The sequence below is a fragment of the Mycteria americana genome, chromosome 1 (genome assembly GCF_035582795.1).
Source record: "Mycteria americana isolate JAX WOST 10 ecotype Jacksonville Zoo and Gardens chromosome 1, USCA_MyAme_1.0, whole genome shotgun sequence".
In the NCBI taxonomy this organism is placed as follows: domain Eukaryota; kingdom Metazoa; phylum Chordata; class Aves; order Ciconiiformes; family Ciconiidae; genus Mycteria; species Mycteria americana.
The window spans coordinates 116,649,619-116,674,919 of NC_134365.1; the positions used below are offsets into that span (position 1 = coordinate 116,649,619).

A 25,301-nucleotide genomic window follows, 5' to 3' on the forward strand; every position below is an offset into this window, starting at 1 on the left:
GACAGCTGGAACTCTTAACACAAGAACAGATAAGTAGCATTTTAATTAGTTTGCTAAAAATTCTGAAAAATACATTATGCTAGAGCATGACCAACTTTTCTGCAAGCCACATGAGTATCTGACCATAAATAATTAAATTATAATTTTAATAAAAAGTATTAAGAAGTACCTCAACTCAAACGTAACATCTGAGCTGTGCTGCTAAACCCAACTGTGCTGTACTTAGGAAGAAGTAAAAGATGAAAGCTGAAAATTAATTCAGGTGCTCAGTGAAGACGACATAGTATTGGATAGTAACGTAATTTAACAGCATCACAACTTTCAGCAAAAGAGCACGAAAATACAGATGCACTCTTGGAAACTTTACAGACCTATAAAAAATAAAAAGGTCAGGGTGGGTTTTATTTGTTTTTCCAATTGGGTAACATTTTCGTTTTCTAGAGATACTTTTGCTTGTTGGGTTTCCCACTGAGAGCTGGAGCGTTCAACCCTACAAATGCACAGCCACTCTTCTTGTGATTTTGCCTGATGCCATGGAGCTGACGTTACATTTCCTTGTGCAGACACAAATTATCAGAGCAAAAAAAGTCACATCTCAGTATTATCTGAGCTGCTACACTCTACCTTTGATTTTGTTACTCCAGAGGTAAACTTTAGGGTAATATTAGCAGCATTAATTCAATGTACTATTTGTTAAGGGGGGCAGGCAGGTAAAATAACCCCAAGCTTACATTTTCTACTCAAGCGAACAAACACAAATTCAGAAATACTAATGAGCTCTGTCCATCTGACTCTCTCCTCAGATACGCACTCTACAGCTAGCCATAATTACCATTAGTTATCTTAAGTATGCATACACGTCAACACACGAGCACAAACACTGTTTGCAACCCCAACAGCCGCAGTGCCATTTCACACTGTTTGGATTTCACCTACAATAGGCTTTATATTTCCACCCTACCGTCATTACCTCTTTTAGCAAGTGTCTTCTTATTTTCACATCTATGAAGCTGTTAACATCTTCACCAAATAGAAAACACAGGAGATAACTTGGTAAGGATTTAAAAAGAAGAACGGAAAAAAAAAAATCACCAAAAAAACCAAAAAACTACAAAACAAGAAAACCTGAAGCTAGCCTCTATATTTTCAGTGAGTAACAATTTATCTGAATTTCATTAGAGATTCCAAAGAGTCAGCACCTAGGAAAAAAGCAAACAAAAACACACACGCATGTGTACAGGTTAGGCATAGAGCTTAGCCTACATCCAAACATAACATCCAAACCACATCGAAATATTCTTAAAACATCCCCTTCGCAGGCAAAAGAGAAAGAAACAGCTACCCCAAAAGGGGCAGGAAACTGCTTCTTGCTCTTGCACTGCTCCTTTAAACGACGAACACAACAACAAACCCCTTGAGGTTAGAGAGGGATGCTTGAGGAGCCTGGGTCGCATGCCCACTCAGCACATTTCCGCAGTGCTGATCCGTTCCCAACAGCGGATGTGACCATGCCCTCAGAGGAATGTGCCTGCAGATTACAGGAAGGAGTCACCAAGTGCTTTGTAAGAGATACGGATTGCTTTAATCGGTCTTTCCCAAATGGTCACATACCATTTTTTGCCCCTAGAAAAAGGGGAGAGGTGCAAAAAAACCCATTATCTTCAAGCTGAACTTTGCAAACACTATTTAAGACCGTATCCCCCATCCCCTTCATTTGGAGCCTTAACAGAAGGACAGCGGTGTGTAACCACAGCTTCTGGCCACAGACACGGTGGCCCCAGTGCCTTTATTAGGCAGGTGACACTGGGAGACAGGAGAGGCATCAACTCCTTGCATTACACCAACCAGTCACAAGGACATTTCCAAAGTAGTTTGATACTCACATTTTTCTTTTAGCACGCACTGTTACATTTCTGACTATGGTTCAGTGACTATGCTACCTTAGACAAACTGAGTGTCCCTACAAGCTGTCACGGCTGGAAGACATTGTCCCTCCTGCCACCTCTGCAGCTACAACTACATTAGATGCAGAGAGGATCTGCAGAGCAGAACGGCCATGTTTCCACCAGTCCTCGGTGCATTTCACTTCCAATCACACCTAGTCCAGTTATGTGGCACGGGTGTGCGCGAGGGGCCAGCACATTTCAGGTGTGTTCCTGGAGAACATCTTGTGGTTGGGTTCCACCATGGAAGAAGCCAGCCCGTGCGCCCCAAGGCCACCCTGCAGCACAGCGCTGAGCCCAGCAAGTCAGCCCATCAGCACCTTCTCGTGCACGCTTGTGATTTGAACATAAATGCTAATATAGGCACAGGATACAGCCACCAACTTTAATTAAAAGGGAACACCAAAATCATCAGACTCGCTAAGTTTCTTGAAACCAAAGCGCTGCACCAACCCACCCCATACCACAACACAAACCTACTCCATCCTCTAGGCTCACTGATATTTTCCTCTTCAAAACTTAACATGCCTTTTCAATGGGGTTTATCAACTGATAGCACCATGTGCCATGTAGCCAGACAAGGCTCTGCACGATTGCTTCCACCTCCCAAGAGGCTCTAAAAATAGGTGCACAAAATGCACATCCTAATCCAAAAGAGCTAGGCTTATGGAAGCTGGTCTTTTTTTTTTCACTTACTTTTGCAAAGTTATTAGAAATAGTCCACAGACCTATCAGACCTGCTGGCAAACTGACAACCACTGCCTTGTAGTACAAACTCATTCAGAACTACTGTCTGTTTGGGGTGGGGGGAAGTCTCCCTCAAAACCATAATAGCTGTTCACAACTATCGGGAGTGCCTCGCTTCCTAAAGGGCAAAGCTGACAAGAGGATGCGACTAGTAGGGGAACTGTAGCTCCCAGAGCCAGAGCCTACTCTTTGGTCCGGCATCACTTCCCTGGGAGAAGGGAATCAGTAGACACTTGCTCCCCCCCACTTCAGAAGAACATCATCTTAAGAGCTAAGCTTCATTGAGAGAAAACTGTTTCCTTCCGACACCTCAGAAAAATTATCTGTGTGGGAACTGTGTGTGCTCGCACATGGAGAAGGGAAAACAGCAATCCAAGTCAAGTACACCCACACGCTATCGCAAACCAAAAATTAAAGCAGGATGGCAGAAATGCCATCCCTGCAGAGGGCTCAAGAGAGGCACTTCTGGAGGACAGTCGTGGCACATGGCAGAAACCCATGGCTCGCACCGCAGCTTCGAGGATGAGGACTGAAGAAGGGAGGCAGGGACCAAGAAGCAGAGGTGGCAGGCGTAGCGGTAACAGTGCGGAGGACATGCCAAGCAGACCGAACACAAGTTAGTAAGACTTTCCAGCACCAAAGCCAACGTAGGCACTTACTGAGCATCACCTTTCCTAGCGATAATTATTGCAAGCAAAGCATGTAATTTTAATGCGTTTTTCCCATCTCCTCCCATCATTAACTGGGAAGACAGAGAAATCCACGCTGAGGCATGGGTGTGTCTGCTAACCCAGCATTAACAAAATATTTGTGGTATGTGTACCTTCAAGTACAACTGGGCTACATATGTCAAACAGTTTCAGGCAATCAAACCCATTCTCTAACTCAGAATTTGTTCTGAAGATAACTCCAGCTACTAAACATGTCAGTGGGGGGAAGTTGTTAAGAATTTATGTACATGGATCTAACAACCCACCTGGGGAAAAACAAAACAAAACACTAACACCCTACCAAACCAGTAACAACCACCATTACATAAAAGCATATGTTTTTAATAAAAAGAAATAAACCTGTGCGTATAACAAATGCAGTATCTATACCCATGCCTACAAAATTAAACCACCCTATGTCCTCACACAAGTCGTAACACCCCTTGCATTAGGATGGAAACCAACTACAAATTAAAAATTTACTGAAGATTGAGGGGACAGTAGAGCCTCACTGAGATGAAGCACTCTTATTCCAAATGACAAGCTCTCCTTTGTTAATATTGCATTTTTAGCTATGTCTAAACAAAATGTCTTTTTTCCAGCACTCCTGTAGTATGCCGTAAGCGAGCAATTTCTCAAAAAATCCCAGCTGCCTGTTGCAAGTGCCAACGATCCAGCAATTATGATAAGCATTTCTGAACACCAAATCAAAACAATGCAACCTGTAGAACTGCATTATTTCCTCTGTTCTGCAAACACAAATTCATAACCAGAGTGCTGCTTTTGAAAACAAAGCCATTACATCCTTTTCATTTCTTGGTTTGTTTGTTGTTTTTTAAAAAAAGGTATACTGAAACTCACACAATTAAGTTGTCAACTGTTGGTTTACAAGCCACTTGCCCATTATTGTTACTTACAGGGGAATCTAGCTTGCAAACTTAAACAAAATCTAGGCATTGCACATAACTAACACCGTACTACACATAAACCTGGCTAAGACCGAAAACAAGACAACCAACAACATTTACTATCCTGGGCACTGGAAACACTTTTTAATACAATACACGCGATCCGACAAAGACGGGAGAATCAGTCTGGGAAGTTTCAAGAATATTTTTTAAGTATATCAGAGAGGGAGCTACTAAGGGTTGGGTAACCAAAAAGAAAACCCAACCAAAAATAAAAAAAACCAAAACAACACACCCCCACACCCCCCAACACAATAAAAACCAACCAAAACAAGCAAACAACCCACAAAAAAACTCACCCAAAAAGAACCTGACCAAACCAAAAATTCATGATTTGGTTTGGTGGTGGTTGTTGGTTTTTTTAATTAAGAAACTTTTAAAGTATCGTTTCAGGTTTGAGAGAAACAGATGGGGGGGGGGGGGGGAGTTTCTAAGCGGACTAAAACAAACCACTAGCACAGATTTGTACAAATGTGTTTAAAAAGACATACAAAGTTCCAGTTTAACTCTGTAGGTGCTCAACCCCTATTTCACTTCTACATTCTTGGTATCTTCTGTTCTTGATACTCAGCTTTACTGACTACAGAGATAAACCCTCTCTGAAAGACATAACGGTGTAGCCAGAATCCTAAACTTGCAACTAGTGACACCCACCCCTTCCCCACCTCCAATTTAAACAAAGTCTCCCAAGTAACATCTCTAGAAACAATAAACATTATTTTGAAGGAAGTTCTTCAGAAAGCTGTGCCCTCCCCAGTTTCCTAAAGGAAAAGGTAAAAATCATACATAGCAAAGCATCTCTTAAAGAGCCACATCCCAACAGGGCAGGCAGGCTACCCACAACCTGCATGCTGTTCTCGCCCCAGATATGTTTTCTCCTTTCAAAGCACAAGCAGAACGACAAGAGGGACGTGGCACACACAACTGAAAACCTTCAATGTTCTCGACATTGTACCAATTTAGATGCCATAAGTGATTTGACTAAATAGGACTGAAAACACAGAGACACTTCCCAATGGAATTTTTATGTGCTTTTTTATGACACATAATTGAAGTCAGGGGAACGGTTGGCTGAAAATACTCCTCCTTTCTTTTCTGAACATTTTGACTCAACCCCCCCCCCCCCTCAGTTCTCGATTTCTATACCTGGTTTAGCAAGATGACTTGGTATCTTATGACATATACCGTTAATCCAAACAAAGCAGTAGAAGGTTGACTCTTCAAGGTATGCGTTACCCAAAATCTACAGGCATTTTAATTAGGAAGTGCTAAACCACCCAAAGATTAATTAGTAATTGTAAGGCTTTCTCCCTACTCTTCCACTTGATTCTAGCGAGAGATTCACTGGTTTTCCAAAAACACGCATTAAGTTGTTTATTGCCTCTTCCCATCAACTCGAGAAAATCATTCAGTCTGGTTTTTACAACATACACCAGAGCAGCATAAAAGGTCTTCTTGGTTTTCTGCCCTTGCAGATCACCTTCAGGCAGACCAGCAATTTGGCTGCCGACACGATTAAAAGCAGTATTTGAATTAGGAAGCCAGTGACACCACATGCTTCTTAAAGACAGACAGCTAGAGTGAGAATTGGGGGGTGAGGGTGTTTCTTTGGGGTGGTTTTGCCTTTTTATGTTGATTTTTTTTTTTTGAGGTGAACCTTATACTGCATTGATTTTCCTGAAACAAGAATTGAAACTGTTAGAGCAAGACAAAAGCAGCTGAGTACCAAAAAAGACCTAACAGAGACAGCACTGACCCGAAGACAAATCTAACAAGAATTACAAAAGAGTTTGTTGACCGCACAGTAAATAAGAACAGGAATTTTCATTTGCGTGGAAGACACCCAAAAGCTCCTCAAGCCCCGGAGGGACGGCTCCCGACACCACGCATCGGCTGGCTGGCAGGCAGGAAAGCTGCAGAGGAACAGCACCAGAACCACAGTGCTTGGCAAGGGGAGGGAGAATCCAACAAGTCTCCCCACCCACACTTTTGCAAAGGGCAACGTAAAGGCAAGAAATCAAAGCAAATCTTAAGACTTCAGACAAGCACATTACAGACAAAACAAATTATACTCTGTTGGAGCAGTGAGATAAGCAAAGAGACTCACAATTAATTCGGTTTTCATTCACCTCCCCGGACAAGCTCATACCTTGCCAGAAGCCTAACTCCAGGGAGAGCTGCTGGCAGCTGAGGCAAGGGTACCATACTGAAATTTAACTTGGAGAATTCTGATGTGCCCAGTTCCTCAAATTTTAAATATTTTCCTTACCCAAATTATTCCCTGTAATTAAAAAGCAGTAAGTAATGGACACAAACAAAGTCTGCACTCCAGCTTAAACGCAGCATTCCCCAAAGGCTCACATGGCCTTTTAAACCAGCCTCAGCTGTTACAGAAACGCTGGGGAGCTATCACTCCTAAGAGACATTATTTAGTGATCATCCTCCCAAGGATTTTTCTTTTGCAGCCTCAGCCATTTAGAAAATGAGAACACTTGAAAATGCATAAGTACTCCTTATCTGTTAAGGCCATTTACGACTCGAGCCAACTCCTTAAAAACTGCTTCTTTCTTTCTTTAAAATTTCTGTTTTGGAGAGCCATGGGGCTGGGTTGAATGCATGGAGCAAAGACAACTGTAAGCAGATACAATCCCAACTTGTTTGGCACTACCCAGCAGCACGGGAAATATGCTCAACCAGCCCAGCCTGCCGGTGTCCAGCTCCAGGGTCTTTTGTGTCAGCAGGACTGATAAAAAACTAAACCTTTTAAAGGGTTCAGAAAACTTATCACTCCTTTTTAATTGCAATTTAACACTAGGAACAGACACTTTCCAACTGTTGCCTTGAATAGTTCTGCAAATATTAATGCATTTTTATCTGTGAAATCCCAAACCATACTAAGCAGTTTGTCACAGAAAATGCTAACTCACAACAGGTTTCAAAAAAATAAATAAATGAAGTTCAAGGCTTAATTATGTTTTGGTAACACCAAAACTCATGTCCTAAAATCAACAAGGAAGTAACTTACACTGTATTTGTAGTGTTATTGTCTACAAAATCTTGTATGACCAGACACCGCTGTATTCCCCTCAGGGTGCGTGTTTAAAGGCACTGGGAGTTCCCCATGGGTACAGAATTTAAATCCCATGATTTGAACAGAGAACATCTGATCTGACCTCCTGCACATCACAGGCTATTACATTTCTTGTGTTTACTGTGATGGAGCCCAACATCTTGTATTTACCTCTTTGGAAAATCAGTAGCACAGTCTTCACATCAGGAGGCAAAAAGTATTTTCTCTTCTCAGTTTGCCCTGAGCCCATACTGTCACAAAAACATGTCCCCAGTTTCCTATCTGAATGCCTTCCAGACAGCAGTACTTGGCATGCCTTTCCTTGCCTGGTATTTCCTCTTTGTGGAGGCAACTAAGGGGCTGTTCAGTCTTCCTTTTGATAAATTACAGATTGCTTTTCTCATCTGGTTTCACCTCCAGAGCTGGAATTAAAAAACTTTTTTTTTTTTTTTTTAAATTACCTCTATCCATCAGAGCCACTAATTCCTGTCCCGGCCCTCTCTTCCCTGAGCCATTCTCAGAGAGGATGGGCTCAGCTCCTCAAAACCACACCTAGCACACAACAAGGTAACCTCAAATCCATGCCAAGTTTACCTAAACTCGCTGCGCAGCAAAGCCCCGCTGCTCAGTCGCGGGGTGGCGAGGGGGCAGGAGCTCCGGCAGAGGAGGAGCCCTGCGGAGCACAAGGTGGACACCCCTGGCTTCGCCCAACACTAATCCTTCCCATAGCCCATTCTCCATAAGGGCTCCAGGCTTCAACATCCCTGTTTAAAATGAGGAGCCCACTTAATTACCAGCCTCAGTGTCAAACACCGGTTTTACAGCAAAAACAGAAAACTCAGCCTCCTACCTGCTACTGTCAAGTCTCACAAGTCAACAGCACCGTGTAAGTCACATTTTGTCTTTCTGCTTCTAAAGGAGTACATAACAGCCTTTCCTTACTCAGAAGTTTTCTTTTAAGTGACAGATTAATTAAAGCTTTCTTCCCCTTATCAGTTAAGCAATACAATTTCCTTAAAACACATTACAAACACTTATATGCAAGCATGTGCAGCCCCACTTAAATGAAAGAGGACGGTTCAGATGAGCCAAGCAACATACCTCAGCCTCAATTTTGAGAGCCTGGGTCTTGACCTTCAGCATTTTTGCCCATTGCCCGCACAAGTTCTGTTACATTTAAACAGGAACTTAGTAGTTTAGAATTTGTATGGTAGCTATAAATTAATCTAAAGCTCTTTGACAAATCCTAAGTCTCATTTAACTACATTTTCAGAAATAGTTTAGACTGCAATTTCAAAGTAAAATGCTTTGATTTAATTTTACCCTGCTGTTTATCAATGATTATATTTTCTCTCCAAGCTCAGCTGTTCACAGGATTTTCTTGCAAACACCCTTAGAAAGGTGTTAGATCCTCTGCCCAAAGGAAAGCCTCCCCATAATCAGAGCAGGGACTTCACGAAGCCTGTTGGCCATGGCGAGCCAGCAGCTCTGTGCACAGTGCCACCGCAGATCGATACCATAACCCACCCTCCCCGACTGCGCAACAAGAACTGCCCATCGCGGGCAACTACCCCTCTCCCATTGACCCATCTCACCTTGGCTGTTCACCAAAATAACACAGTTCGTGGCCGAACAAGGCAACTGCAGATTTTTATCAGAGGCGTCGCCTCAGCCTGGATTCAAACAGGCCTGACAGCCTAGCAGTGAAAGGTGAAACACTTCCCATCAACAGCTCAGAGATGGCATCACGATTATGAAGAACACTCCACATGGAAAAGGAGAAACTGGCTTTTCAGGTGTTAAGGCTAGCAGGAAAAAGAAAAATATTCCCCACAACTGTATTATACCACTATGAGAACCCAAAGGACGATGTCAAAGTAGAAACGAACCTAACTCTGAATTTTAGGAAAGCAAACTTCCAGGAGTTAGTCAGCAGGACCCGCTGGGAAACTGCCCTCAGGGACAAGGGAGCACAACAGAGCTGGCAGATCTTCAAGGACACTTTCCATAGAGCGCAAGAGCTCTCGATCCCCAGGTTTAAGAAATCAGGCAAGGAAGGCCAGAGACTGGCATGGATGAGTTGAGACCTACTGGTCAAACTGAAGGGCAAGAAGGAAGTGCACAGGCAGTGGAAGCAGGGACAGGTAACCTGGGAAGAGTATAGGGACGCTGCCCAGTTGTGTAGGGATGGGGTTAGGAAGGCCAAGGTGCAGCTGGACCTGAACTTGGCAAGGGATGCAAAGAATAACAAGAAGGGCTTCTACAAGTATGTCAGCCAGAAAAGGAAGGTCAAAGAAAGTGTACCCCTCTTATGAGCAAGACTGGCAAACTGGTAATAATGGATGAGGAGAAGGCTGAGGTATTCAACAACTTCTTTGCCCCAGTCTTCACTGGCAATCTCTCTTCCCACACCTCTTGATTGGATGGACTGCAAGATGGGGACTGGGAGAGCCAAGTCCCTCCCACTGTAAGAGAAGATCAGATTTGTGACCACCTGAGGAACCTGAACATACATAAGTCTATGGGACCTGACGAGAAGCATCCCAGAGTCCTGAGGGAATTGGCTGATGTAGTTGTCAAGCCACTCTCCATGATATTTGAAAAGTCATGGCAGTCAGGTGAAGTCCCAAGTGACTGGAAAAAGGGAAACATTGCACCCATTTTGAAAAAGGGTAGAAAAGAGGACCCTTGGAACTGCCAACCTGTCAGCCTCACCTCTGAGCCTGGGAAGATCATGGAAGAGACCCTCATAGAAGCTATGCTAAGGCACATGGAGGACAGGGAGGTGATTCAAGACAGCCAGCATGCCTTCACCAAGGGCAAGTCCTGCCTGACCAACCTAGTGGCCTTCTATGACAGAGGGACTACATCAGTCAGCGGACAAGGGAAGAACTACAGATGTCATCTATCTGGACTTCTGTAAGGCCTTTGACACAGTCCCCCACAACATCCTTCTCTCTAAATTGGACAGATACAGACTTGATGGGTGGCCTGTTTGGTGGATGAAGAATTGGTTGGATGGTTGCATCCAGAGGGTAGTGGTCAACAGCTCAATGTCCAGATGGAGACTGGTGACATGTGGTGTCCCTCAGGGGTCCATACCGGGACCAGTACTGGTTAGTATCTTCATCAATGACATAGATAGTGGGATCGAGTGCACCCTCAGCAAGTTTGCAGATGACACCAAGCTGAGTGGTGCGGTTGACATGCCTGAGGGACAGGATGCCATTCAGAGGGACCTGGACAAGCTTGGAAGTGGGCCCATGTGAACCTCATGAGGTTCAACAAGGCCAAGTGCAAGGTCCTGCACCTGGGTTGGGGTAACCCCCGGTATCAATAGGCTGGGAGATGAAGGGATTGAGAGCAGCCCTGAGGAGAAGGACTTGGGGGTACTGTTGGATGAAAAGCTGGACGTGAGCAGGCAATGTGTGCTCACAGCCCAGAGGGCCAACAGTATCCTGGGCTGCATCAAAAGAAGCATGGCCAGCAGGTCAAGGGAGGTGATTCTGTCCCTCTGCTCCACTCTGGTGAGACCTCACCTGCAGTACTGCATCCAGCTCTGGAGCCCTCAGCACAGGAAAGACATGGACCTGTTGGAGTGGATCCAGAGGAGGGCCACAAAAATGATCAGAGGGATGGAACACCTCTCCTATGGAGAAAGGTTGAGAGAGTTGGGGTTGTTCAGCCTGGAGAAGAGAAGGCTCTGGGGAGACCTTATTGCAGCCTTTCAGTACTTCAAGGGGTCTTATAAGAAAGATGGGGACAAACTTTTTAGCAGGGCCTGTTGTGATAGGACGAGGGCTAATGGTTTTAAACTAAAAGAGGGCAGATTCAGACTAGATATAAGGAAGAAATTTTTTACAATGAGGGTGGTGAAACACTGGAACAGGTTGCTCAGAGAGGTGGTAGATGTCCCTGGACACATTCAAGGTCAGGCTGCATGGGGCTCTGAGCAACCTGATGTAGTTGAAGATGTCCCTGCTCATTGCAGGGGGGTTGGACTAGATGACCTTTAATAGTCCCTTCCAACCCAAACTATTCTAGGATTCTAAACAAAATAAAAGAGACTGCCAGTGTCCAGGTCCCTTTGGGGACCTTCAGAAGTCCTCAAAACTCTCTTAAACACTCACATGTATTACAGGTCCCTTATTTGCTCTTTGACTTTTTAGTCTTTGCAATTCCCCTTCTTACTCTCTTGCATAACATTTAAATAATAAATTCTAAGTTTGTGGGGTTTTTTTGGTTTGCCCCTTTTTTTTTTTAATAATGTAAAGCTGACATTATCATGATAAGTCATATTCTTCTGGACAGTAGGATTACAGACAAGCTCCCACAATCAAGTTGTTTGCAATGAAGTTCTAGAAGCTAAGCAACACTGAAAGGAGAAGTTGGAGTTCCAAAATTCTCAGTTTAAAAAGTTCGTTGTTAAACAACTTCAGATCAATATTATCCTTCTAAGACTTAATGGAATCTAAGACAGAACTGGCAAAAGGAAACAGCGACAAAATCAGGATGCTGAAAGATGCGTCATTAACAGCAATTTTATTCCACTTCATACTTAAGAGAACTGGGCAGAGGACAGATGAGGCACACGTAGCAGAGCTGCAGAAGAATATCAAACAAGCTTCAAAACAACCCAAAAGCTTAACGCCTGTTACAGGTCTAGATGCTTACTAATGCTATGCATGTACAAAGCCCCCTAATTTACATACTGTAAGTACTCAACAATTAAGCTACAATCAATCAACATTTAGTACATTTAAATTTATAACACCTATAAAGAAAAAAAGAAAAATACCCAAAATAACGAATGGCATTGTAAAGCCACTGCCTTTTTGTTGCATTAACAGTTTTCTTCTCTTCCTCAGTTTACTTTCTCCTAGATAATACTACTTTTCACTGTTTACATAAACAAATGCACAGTCATTATATGGGATGTGTATTAAAAAGAGCTTTTTTCCCAAGAAAAAAAAAAAAAAAAAAAGAAACACCTAGAAGCCATGACTCAGTTTATGAGGATCTTAGAAAATTCACTACAACAGAATCAAACCTTTAACAATAACACAACAACAACAAAAATCTATCTTCCTATGTTTTCAGGTGAGACATAGGGAACAAATGTAGTTTTTCAAGTTACCTCTCAAATGATGAGAAAGCAGAATGCAATAAAACTACTGTATCAGCTCAGTACTCCACATTTCAGATCCAAAACTCCAGTTACAAATAAATTTACATAACTAAGCACAGAAAGAAGAACTCAAGTTAGCCGTTTGTCTCAAAACTGTATCATGGTATCTGACAAAGCAGGTGAAAATCAGCCCTTTGCAGAGCCCATAATTTAGAGACAAATTGATTTTACAGGGTCAGAGCTTCAGAATGAGCAATCCCTACTTTAAAAATGTGCTGATAACATAAGAGAAGGTCTGCTGCAGGCACAAAGGCAACACAATAGCATGACAAGGAAATTGGAAATAACTCCAAAATCCTGCCCCATCTCTATTTTTTTCTATGTGTGTCCATTGGATACTATTTCTAAATTTTGGAGGGGGATGAGGAGGCGATTCTTACCTTCACCATAAAAAAAATAATAATTAATGGTACTATTTCTAATCTATTAGCACCAAATAACTGTATTACCTAAATTTGAGCTGTGTATGTGTAAACTCCTGTTTCATAGTTTCAAAAACTCAAAGTCCAAAATTAATACAGTTCCCAAACAATATAGGGTTTTGCTCACCCTCCCCCCTGCCCCCACCTTGAACTCCTACTAGGCATGCACTTTGTTTTACTAATTGCAATTCGGAACAGAAATTACATAAATCATACAAACTGCCAAACTGGATGACATTGGTAGCCTGCTCTGAAAAGGAGCAAATTTTTAAATGCTTTTACTAACAGGTACAACCAGTTTTGCCCCATTCCTGTCATACGTTATCTGCTGTGGTTGAATAGGTAAGCTCTGCTCTAAGGAAAGGGTGAACAGGGAATTCTTATCTGGATTAACTCTAAATGGGTCAGTGGGAACTAAATGGAGTTATCCACCCCTGAATGCAGCTCCTTGGGGATTTTTGCCTTTCACAGTGACTTGACATTAACTTTTAACAATCGGGAAGCAAAGAGGGGTCAGGTGTGAAAAGACTGTTCATGCTCTGCTGCAGGTCACCAGAGGGAGGCAAAGGGACTAACACCTTAATTAAATGCTATTACATCAACTTCAGCAAATGTGGTTTCAGAGGTTGGTGCTCTTCCCCAAGGAAGCTGCCTGCTCTTTTAGCTGGGCCAGTTCGACTGCTTGTGGCTATTTTCTGACACGGGTCTCTGAAGCATCTGCCAGAAGATGACACCTACCAAAAAAGGCACAGCTCATTTCTTTCAATACAGCACAGGATGGTAAAAGCAGCCTAGAAAGGGGTCAAAGAGAGCTGAAAAGGCTGAGCTTACAGAGTGGTGGCCACTGGTGGAAGCAGGAAGAGCAGCTTTCAGCAGCCAGCTCCTGAGCTAGGTTGGTTGCCAGCCAAACAGCAGTGTTTAACTACCGCCTGAAAAGAGCAGCCGGATTCTAAAACCACAAAGCACACTGGCTCACACGCTCCTCTGTTTAAAGCTTGGCTGTCCCACAGTCCATGGAATGCCATCAGTTGACCAGAAGGTTTGCTTCTTTTGGAAAGCCTTATAAATCGCTGCAATCTACACTTATCCTTTAATATCAAGTCCTTAAGAGAAGATCAAGTTCTCCTGAACTTGCTGGACCATCAAGAAAACACGGCGAGCCAGAAGTCCTGCTTCTCAGCTGAGGAAGTCATAGTGTTTGCCGTTATTACACTGGAAGCTAAAGTAAAGAAGCCAGCAATACCCATATCTATCACACTCTCCTGTTTCTATTAATCAATGCAGGGCAAGAAACCTGCAACACACAATTGTGTAATAGCAGTGTCCTTACCGTCAGTAGCTAGTTTAAGGTTTTCCACCCTTCTAAAAAGCATCACTTATTTTAATATCTTCACATTCACACACCAAGATGTGCTTGTCATCTGGAAAGCCCGTTTTATGAGCCACTGCAAGATACTGGCATTAATTACACACTGTAGAGTGTATTGCCCCTTACCTGTATTTCCATCATGTGAAATTTTGTTTTGTAATTAATTGAATCATTGCCAAGTATTCATTCTGCCATTAAGTGCAATACCAAAACAATCCTATATCCTCCATATAGCAAGGAGCTTCAGGTGTGGTGTTGTTTTTTTTTTTTTAATAAACACTCATATGTATACACACATACTAATTGGCTGTCATTCAAATTGATCCCCTTGAACAGAGGCCATTATCCCCATTTATTTTTTGTTATATGACCAAATTCTCACAAGGAAAGATAGGTATTTTTGGTAACTGGAGGCATCTCCAGAGCTTTTGGAATCTACAGTAGAGCACAACAAGATTTAATAATCAGGTAGCTCTCCAAAGGTTTTTTATCAAAATGAATAAAAAAAGGAGACAAATGCCCAGGCTTCAGAACCAATCTCACATTACAATCAAGGGCAGAAAAGTGACTTATTTAGGGCTGAAGATGCAAAACCACACACCAGCCATTACTTGCTGATATTCTCAGCTGGTTTGGTATCACCAAAAGGGACAGAAAATGTGTTTTCAATACCCCAACTGCAGGTATATCTGAAGTAGAGTCAGGGAAGGAAGGCAGACTCCAGATCAAGTTGTGAGAACAAGGGCTCATCAGACCAACTGCATTCAGTTTTAAACAAAAAGAAAAAAAAAAAACAGGTCAGAGCAAACGTTTTGACTTCTCTTAAGAGGAGCCCTTTGTCTCTGAATTATTCCAGGCTCAAGCTTGTTATCAACATTGCTCTTGGCAATCCTCAGCCTCGCAGCAACTGTTGTAAACTCTCATCACAAGAGCATGCTCTAACAGTTAACCAAGCTTACAGAAAGTCGTTCGGTATTTTTTCAATTTGCTTTACTTTTAATCTTCTTACACCACGGGATTTTTTCATAATCCCCCGAATTTAAATCCAATAACACACAGCTCTAGACTTACGTGTTAAAACCACACCAGACAGCTCACCTAACAACTTCAATGAACCTATTACCATATAAAAAACCAATTGTATTTTTATCAGCAGCAGTCTAGAACTCCATCTCTTCATTGCCTGGATATAAGGAGGTATGTAAGTGACTATTGGTTTAATACAGCCTAAACACTAATATAATGTATATACACAGATGTACGCATATGGCGATTTTAATGTCACACAAAATATGCAAATATACTGGGGATTTCAATATATATTTGCATACATTGTATTGACACATTAAGTGATTTTAATGCATTATGTGTATGCATACATGTGTATACATATACATGATACATGTGTATACATATACATGGTCATTTGACAGACATTAATATTATTTTTTTATTAAACCCAAATACAATTTTTTCAACTCCTGATTATCACACACATTTTTTTGAAGATGTGACAGATGTCAAAACGACACTCATTCAGAGTATTCAGGATTAAGGATGTAAATCAAGCCTAGAGATACTACCTTAAAAATAAACAAGTAACAGCTTGGAGACATGTTTCAAGCCAGAGGTGAACCAACCAAACCGTAGATGGAGCAGGCTGCCCACTGAGGTTGCACAAGCTCTGTCCTTGGAGCTCCATTTTCAAGACCCAACTGCAGAAAGCCCTGAGCAGCCTGGTCTGATCCCAGAGCTGGCCCTGCTTTGGGCAGGGGGGTGGACCAGAGACCTCCTGAGGGATCCCGTCTACTAATTTCTTCTTGTCCAAGTCTCCACACCCAGAAGCTTGTGTTAATTATAATTATTTTACTGAGTCACCAAAAAAAAAAATTATTCTGCCCAGAAAAACAGCTGCCAATTCATCAAGCAGTTACATGAAGTTACCACGCTCTTAAGCTATTTTGCTAAGCTTTGTATTGGAAAAGGACTGCCAATTAAAAGAAATCATCATACCTTTTCTTCATACAACTTACAAACCAAACTGTTTATTATCTTTTATAGTTTAATAAACACATGCAAAGAGAAATCATGAAAAGCCATCAAAGATGATCTATACTTCTTGTAGGTTTGCCATACAATTCAACACTGATCAACTAAAACTGCTTATGAAAGATCACTTGCATCTGTCACACAAACAGCTCATGGAAAAAAAAAATTAACAAATATCAGAATCTTGTCAGTTCCCTCATGTTTTCATACATGTTTTGTGAAGAAGCACACCAACTGATCACAATTTTTCCCAGGAAATGCATTTGAAGAGAATGCGAGTCTCAAAATTGTCTGCTGCTCATTAATCAAACAAAAGACAAATGAGGGAGCAAGGGAGAAGCTCCTTTTTTACTCTTCTGACTCGTCCACCTGACTGCCAAGGATCCTGGCGGCACACCAGAACCCACAGCGCCTGCCCTGCCCCGCTCACCCACGCAGCCGCCCACCCCAACATGGAAGCGTTTTAAATAGGAAGTGCAAAAGAGACGCTTCAACAAATGCCAAACCTTTGCCAGGGAGATTTGGGAACAGAACCGACGGGAAGAGGAACCAAAAGTCTGTAATGAAAGCCAAGGAAAGGCTTCCTTCCCATTCCCACATCACAAAGTCCTTTCTAAAGGTCTGCTTGAAAACTAAGCAATGAACAAACAAATATTTTGGGTCTTGATTTAAAAAAAAAAAAAAAGAACAAAAATAATAACCTATAAAGCACTACATTACCTAGTTTTACAAAAAGCTGCCAGGCAATATACTTTTTGTCGTCTAACTTTCTGAGGGTCAGCTTGTATGCTATCAATGTCTTAACAACTTGATTTCAGTTGGCTGGTATAAGTCTCTCACTTATACACATGGAGCTAGAGCAGCAAGCAGAACAGGCACGGCAGAAATCCCGATAACCTCAGCATGCTACTTAGAAGATATCTTGATTTATAAACTGGGAACAGTCACGCAAATTCACACGGATAGCTACTGTCGCATTTATCTACTGAAATCAGACAATTCATGGAAAGAGATTAAATGGAAAAATAGCTACTGAAGAATATGAGAGTTTCGCAAATTATGAGAGCTCTTAGCCAATGGATTTCCTAATCCCAGTAAGTATGATTCACATGAGTGGCAGAACCAACATGCTAAGCAACCACGACATCACCGGAGCATCATTAAGGAATATTTCCTTTAAAGCTACATAATATTAATCTACCTGTAATTTTAGAAAGGAATTCTTCATGTGTAATATAGAAAGAATTTTTGTTCCTGCTTTCCTTCTTCCTTTTACTATTCCCTGTGAAAGCAAACTACAGGTTCTTTGCTGCTTTCCAGAAAGAATTTGTTAAAATGGCAGGAAAAATGTTTCATTTCAGGAAAGAGATCTAAAGAGAATCTAATTTAAACATCAGAATTTCACACTTTAGCATATGAACATAGTTCAAGTGTGGTAAACGCACACATGCAACTCCTATTATGAAATATTTTAGTATTATAAAAGCAGTCACTTGTTCAAAACATCAACCTGAGAGTATCAAGACTGACAAATGCCTGATCACGTTAAAAACTACCCCACTATCAAACATTTAAAAAAAGGATAAATGCAAAGCCTCAAGTGTTCATATGGAATGACAGAACGAGATTGAAAGCTTCTGCAGAAACATCAGTGCCCATTTAAGCAAATGTTTCAAGGCAAAGGATGTCTCTGAAAATTCTGGATATCACTAAGGCAGACACCACTGCAGAGGTCTCCAAATACAGACTCTCCCCCGAATGGTTTTGGTGCAAAATCCAAGCCCCCTTTCTTGCAAGCACCTTTACAGTGGCAATACCTACACACTTATCTGTAAGGCCAGGGCTACCGGGACACAACAGAAATACCCATCCCTCTGTGGTCTGTACTGAAGCACCGTCTCAATCGTAAAACCTCCTATTTCATTTCAGCTATGCACCCAAGGCATGGATTTCTGTCTATTGCATTCAGACAGCAAATGGTCACATCAAGCTGATAAAACCCAAACGAGTTTTGTAACTGGAAGCTTTAAACCTCTGAGCATCTTTACCACTGCTTGGCTTGATATACCCAGCTCAACACTGGCAACATCACACCTGGAAGCGAGAGCCTGTGGCTAGCAGCCTCAGCGTCAGGGATGGAGAACTACCTCCTCTCAGCCGCCGGGTACCGGGGTCCCTCCTGGGAAGGGCACCTGAGCCGCAGGTCTGCATCCCCCTGCCCAAGGGGGAGCGCCAAGCTTCAGGCTCTGCTTTTAGGCTAAATGTTGGTATTCACCTCGCACCCACCCACCCGTGAGCCCCCACTGGCAGAAGGGGGGGGAGGGGGTAATACTAGAGAAGGACAGAAGCTGAGGTCTCAAGGCTGAGGTCTGGCAACCAAGGACCAAAGGAGACCAGAAGATAACTCTCCCCTCCCACACCTTTTTTGGGGGGGAGCGCCGACACCCTGCCTTGTCGGCTCCTCCTTTGAGGTCCGGGCTTGCGAGGCCCCGCCGGCTCCCCCCTAGCCCCCCCCCCCCCCCGATCCCGGCAGGAGCCGCGGTGCGCTCACACCCCCGTCCGGAGGAGGGTAGGGGGGACCCCTCCCACCCCCAGCCCCACCCGGGGGGCCCGGCGGAGGGTGCGGCCAGGCCGGGGGCGGGCGGAGCCGCCCCGGGGAGGGCAGGGCAGGGGCGGCCGCGGAGGGGCGCGGGCTGCTGGCGGCCGCAGCGCGCACGGCGGCGCCTCTCTGCTGCACTGCAGAGGCGCCATCTTCTCGCGCCTCCGCGCCGCTCGGCACCGGCCCGCCCGCGGGGGGGGGCGCCCGGCACGGCCCCGGCCACTGCCCCCTCCCCACGCACCCCCGCGGGCGCCGCCTTCCCGCCCCCGCAGGGCTGCTGCGCCAGCCCGCGGGGAGCTCCCCACCGCCGCCCCACACACCTGCGTGTGGGTGCGCGATGGGGGAGGCGCTGCCCTGCCCTGCCCTCCCCCGGCTGCACCCCCGCCGGGGGCGGCGGTACCCGCAGCCCGGCTCCGCGCCCGCAGCCCCCGCCCCGCGGGGGGATGCCGCCGGGACCCCGCTCCCCTGCCCGCAGCGCGCCCCCGCGCAGGGAAAGTTTCCCTTCCTCGGCCCCCGGCGGAGAAACCCCCGCGGCGGAGCCGGCGCCTCCGCGGGACGCGCTCGGCCCTCCCCCGCCCTGCCCTGCCTGCCGGCTGGCGGCGCCGCCGCCCCTCCCCGCGGACCCCCGCCGCCGCCCCCCCGCGCCAGACGGCTCCGCGGGCGGCGGCCGAAGTTAACGGGGAAGCGCCCCGGCGGCGGCAGCCGGATCAGCGAAGGCAGCCGGCCCCGGCGGCAGGGACGGCCCCACCGCCCGCCGCGGACACGCGTGGCGGGGGCGGGGGGCGCCCGCCCCGGCGGCTCCCAGCCCCTCTTCCTCCCCGCCGCCTCCACCACCCCCCGGCTCGCCGCCCCGCTCGGCGGGAGCGGCCCTATTGTTCGGCGGCAGGAGGGCGACGGCAGCCGGGTAAGGAGCCCCCCGCCGCCGGGCTGCGTGACGGGCGCCGGCGACCCCCGCCCGCCCCGCCGGGGGCTAGCCCAGGCCGCAGGGACGGCTGCGGGCAGACAAAGCCTCGGGGAAGCGGAGGAGGACGGCGGGGAAGCCCCCGCCCGGCCGCCCCCTGCCCCGCTTACCTCGAGAGCCCGAGCGGCGCCGGAGGCCAGCAGCAAGAGGGCTAAGTGGGGCAGCATCGCGGCGGCCGGGAGGGGGGGAGGGAGGAAGGAAGGAAGGGAAGGAGGGAGGCCGGCGAGACGCGGCGGGGTCCGGCTGTAAATCCGCGGGGCCGCGCCGCTGCCGGGAAGAGCGACTGAGCTGCGGCGGCACCAGCCGAGCGCCGCGGCGGGGCCGGTCAGCTGATGGCCCGGCCCGCCCCCGAGCGGGCGGTGCGGTGCGGCCCGGCCCGGCCCGGCCCTCCCCGCCCCGCCCCACGGAGACCCCTAGCGGCGGCGTCCGGGCGGTGCAGCGCCGGCGGGCGGCCCTCAGCGCCGGCGGCCCGGGCGCGGCTCGCCGCCTGCCGCGGTCGCGGCGGTCCGGACCGCCCTTTCTCCTCGCTGCCCACCGCACCGCACCCCGCCGGGCCCGGCCGCCGCGGGGTTAGGCCCGAGTTGCGAGGCAGCTCCTCAGGCCCGGGCCCGGCGCGGCCTCGGGCCGGGTCCCAGGCGAGCCTTAAACCGGTGAGGGGGTTGCCCTCGTACGGGTGGTTCGCATCTGCAGCAGCCGTCTCCTCGGCCGCTTGGGCACCATCGATAACCGTTTCCACGGCTTCCAAAGCCCCACAGCGCCCTGCCTGCCTGCCCCGCCGCTGCAGGAGCCCCAAGGCCTCGATGCGCCATCGCCCCTCTGAAGAGTTGTGTATGGAAATGCAACCCCCATCGCCGCAGGGTGTTCACAAAAAAACCCCAAACCCAAACATGTAGATTTAGAGGCTATTTAACAAATTCTGCCTTTTCTGGCAAGGTTGCACACCAACCTGAGACTTTCAGTTACTGTCCGGCTGGAGCCGATGAGTAAGCACAGCCGTTACGCCCAGGGCTGTACCTGACACGCCAGTGCACACTGGCAAAGCCTAAGCCTGCTGCTGATCAGCCTGGGGAGACAGCTGTGGCCTCCACAGTGCTCCTTTGCCCACTGCTAATTGCAAGATCAATGCAAAATTTGTGGGAGCGCTGTTGATAATGAAAGCACGCAGGAACATCGGCAGAGCTGAGGCTTGTGACAGTTGAACAAGGAAGAAACCAAATTAAAATGTAGGGCTTTGTCAAATAGCTTGTAATCAGGAGGCCAAAGCAAACTTACTTTCTTGTCTTCTCAGTAGCATTGTAATAATTGGTATAGTAAACCTGTAAGGAGAGCTAAAAATGACTATTAGCAGAGTTTTGTGTTGAAACAGCTGCTACCGTAGCTGAAATTCAGACCCATTCTGCCTCTGACCTGTGGACTCCGTGGCAGCGTCTCCACTCCCACCAAGGCTCCCAAGACGGCAGCTACCAGAGGCACGCTGTAACGGGGCCTGCAGCCAGGCCACGTAAGGGGCAGGTGGTGGATGTCTCCCCAGCATACAGCTGGGTAACAGGCGCCTGTGCTGCGTTGTCCTCACTGCCGCTCTCAACCTCATCTTCTGTTGAACTCAGAACTGAAATGCACTGAGACTCCTGGCCAAAGCGTGCAGAGGGATGCTTGCCGGGCGAGAGCAAACTGGGCTGCAGTAATGCGCAGTGAGAGACCTTAGTGCCTTAGACCTTGGCGCGTTACACCCCCACGGCAGGCCCTGGAGTTAGAAGACCGGTCTCATGCAAACATGAATCTTCTTACACAAATGAATGGACTGGTGATGTTTGAAGGCTTTGGGGAATTGCTTGAGTCACACTTACTGAATTTGAGAGATCTCTGTCAGGCAGATAACAGATAAGGCCCCTGCCTCCTCCCCCCCGCCCCGAACATACAGATGTGAAGTATATCCAACAAGTGCAGTTAGTAGGTGCTTTTACGAAACACACACCCATGACACAACACAACCTGTGAATTAAAATGAGTTAAACAGCAACAATGGCAGGCTTAGCTATAATAATTTAATACTTTTATCTGCTTGTTAGGATAATGATCACATGGCTTTCAGGGGTTAGGGAAGGATTTGCTGTGCAAATGTTTGTAACCAGTTGGCTTCTAAACTCAGCCGTTGGAAAGGCAGCGCCATGGTTGCGAATAAGCAACATCCTGCTAAAGCTGATGGAGGTCATTCAAAAACAATTCTTTGCAGAAACAATGGAGGCAATCAGAAGGAAGCTCTTTGCAAGTTCTGAAAAAAAAAAAAAAATTAGGCTTCCAGATGGGATGGATGGAAGACCAGAATAGATTCACGTAGCCCTTTTATTATAAGTTGGCTTGGTCGTTCTTTGTAATCACTTCTTCCTAGTGCTAAAATCAAACAGTATTTCAACTGCTGCTTCTCTGGATGACCCAAGCACAATTCCTTCCTCGTGGCGGGCAGGCAGGCAGGTCAGAGGTCCCTTTTGCCTGTGGCTAGGAGTGGGGCAGACCTGTGGGATTGTGCACCTTGGGGGGAGAGCAGGGAAGGCTCAAGTGAAAAGGTGGGGAAAAGTCAAAGGTACAGGAAGACCTCTATGGGATAGGTGTTTTCATTCACAGCCAGTAAAAAACAGTGACAATATCCAAAAACCAGTGACAATATTTGCTAAGATTTCATGAAGTTAGCCACGCCGAAAGGTCATAGCTAAAGACTCTTTTTGAAAGCTGTTTGGGAGGTCTACAAAATTTGGAGATGACCTGCTGATAGGAAAAAACCCCAGAGATTGTGTCCTATTTTCCACTCTCTGACTTCTTTCAGGATCTGTATAGAAGGTCTGATATACTTTTTTCCCTGTTTTCTCTACCTGTCGTCTTAGTATAGAAACTCAGTCTTACCAGACCTTGGAAGCTGTCATACCTGGAGTACGACGAAGACCACTACCACCTCACAACAGAGCGAACAATGGAAATCGTCATCCTGAAGAAGAAAGCAGCACAGGTTGGATCACAAAATGATAGGGCTTACATTCGAATCTAATAAAATGCTTTGAGCAAATAATCACAAACTATGTTCAGATATGATTTTCCCTTTAATTGCTGAGCTTTGTTATTCAGTCTTAATGTGATAACTTTCAAAGTGCTGATCAAGCATGCATGTCAGGTTTCATTTTTTGGCCACTTCTGTGCTCTACCTGTGTATCTTTGTGTGCAAACGATGTCTAGTATTATTTTACAGCCTGTTTGTTTTAATATATTGCATATATGGAAACATTGTTCAGCCATACAATTTCTCATTGAACACTCATGAAGCAAGTGGACCTTATCCACAAATGCTGGTATTATTCTACAACAGGCAATAAAACACCTCAGCCTGCTTCATAACATAATGAAATTCAGCGGTAAATAACTATTTAGGTGGGCTAATAGGTGGGCTATTTCACCCCACCTATGTTTTGCTGCCGTGCTTACCAAAGCAGCACATGGTCGGGTCAGATGTATGTTTTTTCCTGGAAAACAGTCTGTTCTTTTGATGAAGAGGAGAGAGGGAAATTTTGAAATTCTCCAGCCCCTATCCCAGATTAATAGCTAATTTCAGGTGTTTGCTGGGGGAAACAAAGGCAGTATAGCGACCCTTGGAACATTCTTTGATTAATTTTAAGCAATAAACTTCCCTTTGATGCTCCCATGGATCTCTCAGCAGAGGCTTGTAACAGGAGGACTCGTACATCATTTCTGAAGGGGGAACAGGCAGCCTGTGGCATGGACGCAATTACAGTGTTGCCAGATGTCTCCGAATATGTGCAAGTGGTTTTATAGAACACATGCAATTTACCGATGTTCACTGAATTTCTGATCGTGGAAGCTTATTCCATCGACACCAACAAAATTATTGTTATTAGTCCAATTGTCAGCTGTATTTTATTCATATTAGAGATGATTCCTCAGGCAGATTCTCTCAGTACAATGCTACAGCCAGTGCTTTCACGGAGATGATTTCTCCATTTGTTCTAACTCTGAGGAGAGGGCTCCAAGTTGGCAAACTTGAGTTTTGGTCCAGACTTTGATGCTGACTCACTGTCTCCTTCTGGAGTCTTTTCGTTTCAGCATTCACCATTTTCTTTACTGGGGATAATGCTGTTTCTCTGCCTTTGTGATTCATGTAGGGAACAGAATCACTAAGGTTAGTATTTCTGAATGAACCTCTGCAAGCTAAAGACTTGGATCCTACTGAGCTGGCACCCTCTGTGTTAGTCCCAGTTAAGGAGTTTTTCTGTACTTTGAAAACTACTACAGCATAAATTACCAGATTTATTTCAGATAACTCCAGCGGGAATTTGTATTTTCAAATAGCACAGAATTAATTTTAATGGAAAACCTTTAGGTTTTATGCTACACCTTGAACCACTGCAGGTATAATTAATCTGCTCACTGTCATGCAAGTGTCCTCTAGAGACTTTTTTTTTTTCCTTTGGAGTCAGCCTGCAGCCCTGAGAAAGAGACTCTCTAAATATTAATCCAAAATAGGAAGAGAGAGATTGTACCTAATCAACTCTACACAAGTACGTGCTGGTAGCAACAACAATGGGTGCGGATATGATTTCAAATAGCGAACAGTTGATCCTTGTCTGAATTCTGCAAAGCACCTTCAGTTTTTGGCTTTTTACAGATGCAGTACACAGTTAGGTAGCCAGTAGCCATAGCGACCTACTCAAATGCAAATGATTTGTTCTGCATAGCACAGGAGTATTAAGAGTTGATGATACTTACTGGAGCAGGTACACAACACAAATGGCAGAGCCAAGCAAATAATGAAATCACAGTCCAAAATCCCAGGAGCAGTCAGCCAAGGAAATGAAATGGAGATGCGAACAACAGTAATTGCTCCAGTGATTAGGGTGTGAACATACATGGACATCACTCTGTACCAAACAAATACGGTGTTATTATGGCTTCTCCCTTTGCTGACAGAAGCTGTTGTTGCTTTCTGGTGGTGTCAGTAGAGAGGAGATCTTCAGGATGGCTGTTTCTTCATTTGATTCTGTATCCCTGATTCTGTTTACCCAATTACCACGTAATGCAAATATTCCTAGCAGAATCAGGGTTTAACATGTATTCTTTTTTTTTTTCTACTGCGTGCACTGAATCTTCCTAGATATTTTTGGCCTCATGCCTCATGTGGTCAATTTGGTAGTAAAGTATTGCAGGTGCAGACTTTCTGGTTGTGTTTTTCCTCACCATCCTATATGCAAACATCTCAATACTGACATGCTTC

At 45.5% G+C, this 25,301-nt stretch overlaps 1 protein-coding gene across 4 annotated transcripts in view; it reads right to left on the reverse strand.

Annotated features, from left to right (window-relative positions):
• Positions 1 to 20,353, reverse strand: part of APP (amyloid beta precursor protein) — a 230,920-nt gene extending 210,567 nt beyond the window's left edge. For 3 of the 4 annotated variants that reach the window (XM_075516873.1, XM_075516867.1, XM_075516857.1), the window contains exon 1: positions 20,137 to 20,353. In XM_075516873.1, coding sequence (XP_075372988.1) covers positions 20,137 to 20,193 — 57 coding nt within the window. In that variant the 5' untranslated portion in view covers positions 20,194 to 20,353. The remainder of the gene's footprint in view (positions 1 to 20,136) is intronic. The other variant, XM_075516846.1, reaches the window with a different exon arrangement.
• Between the last annotated feature and the right edge of the window lie 4,948 nt (positions 20,354 to 25,301).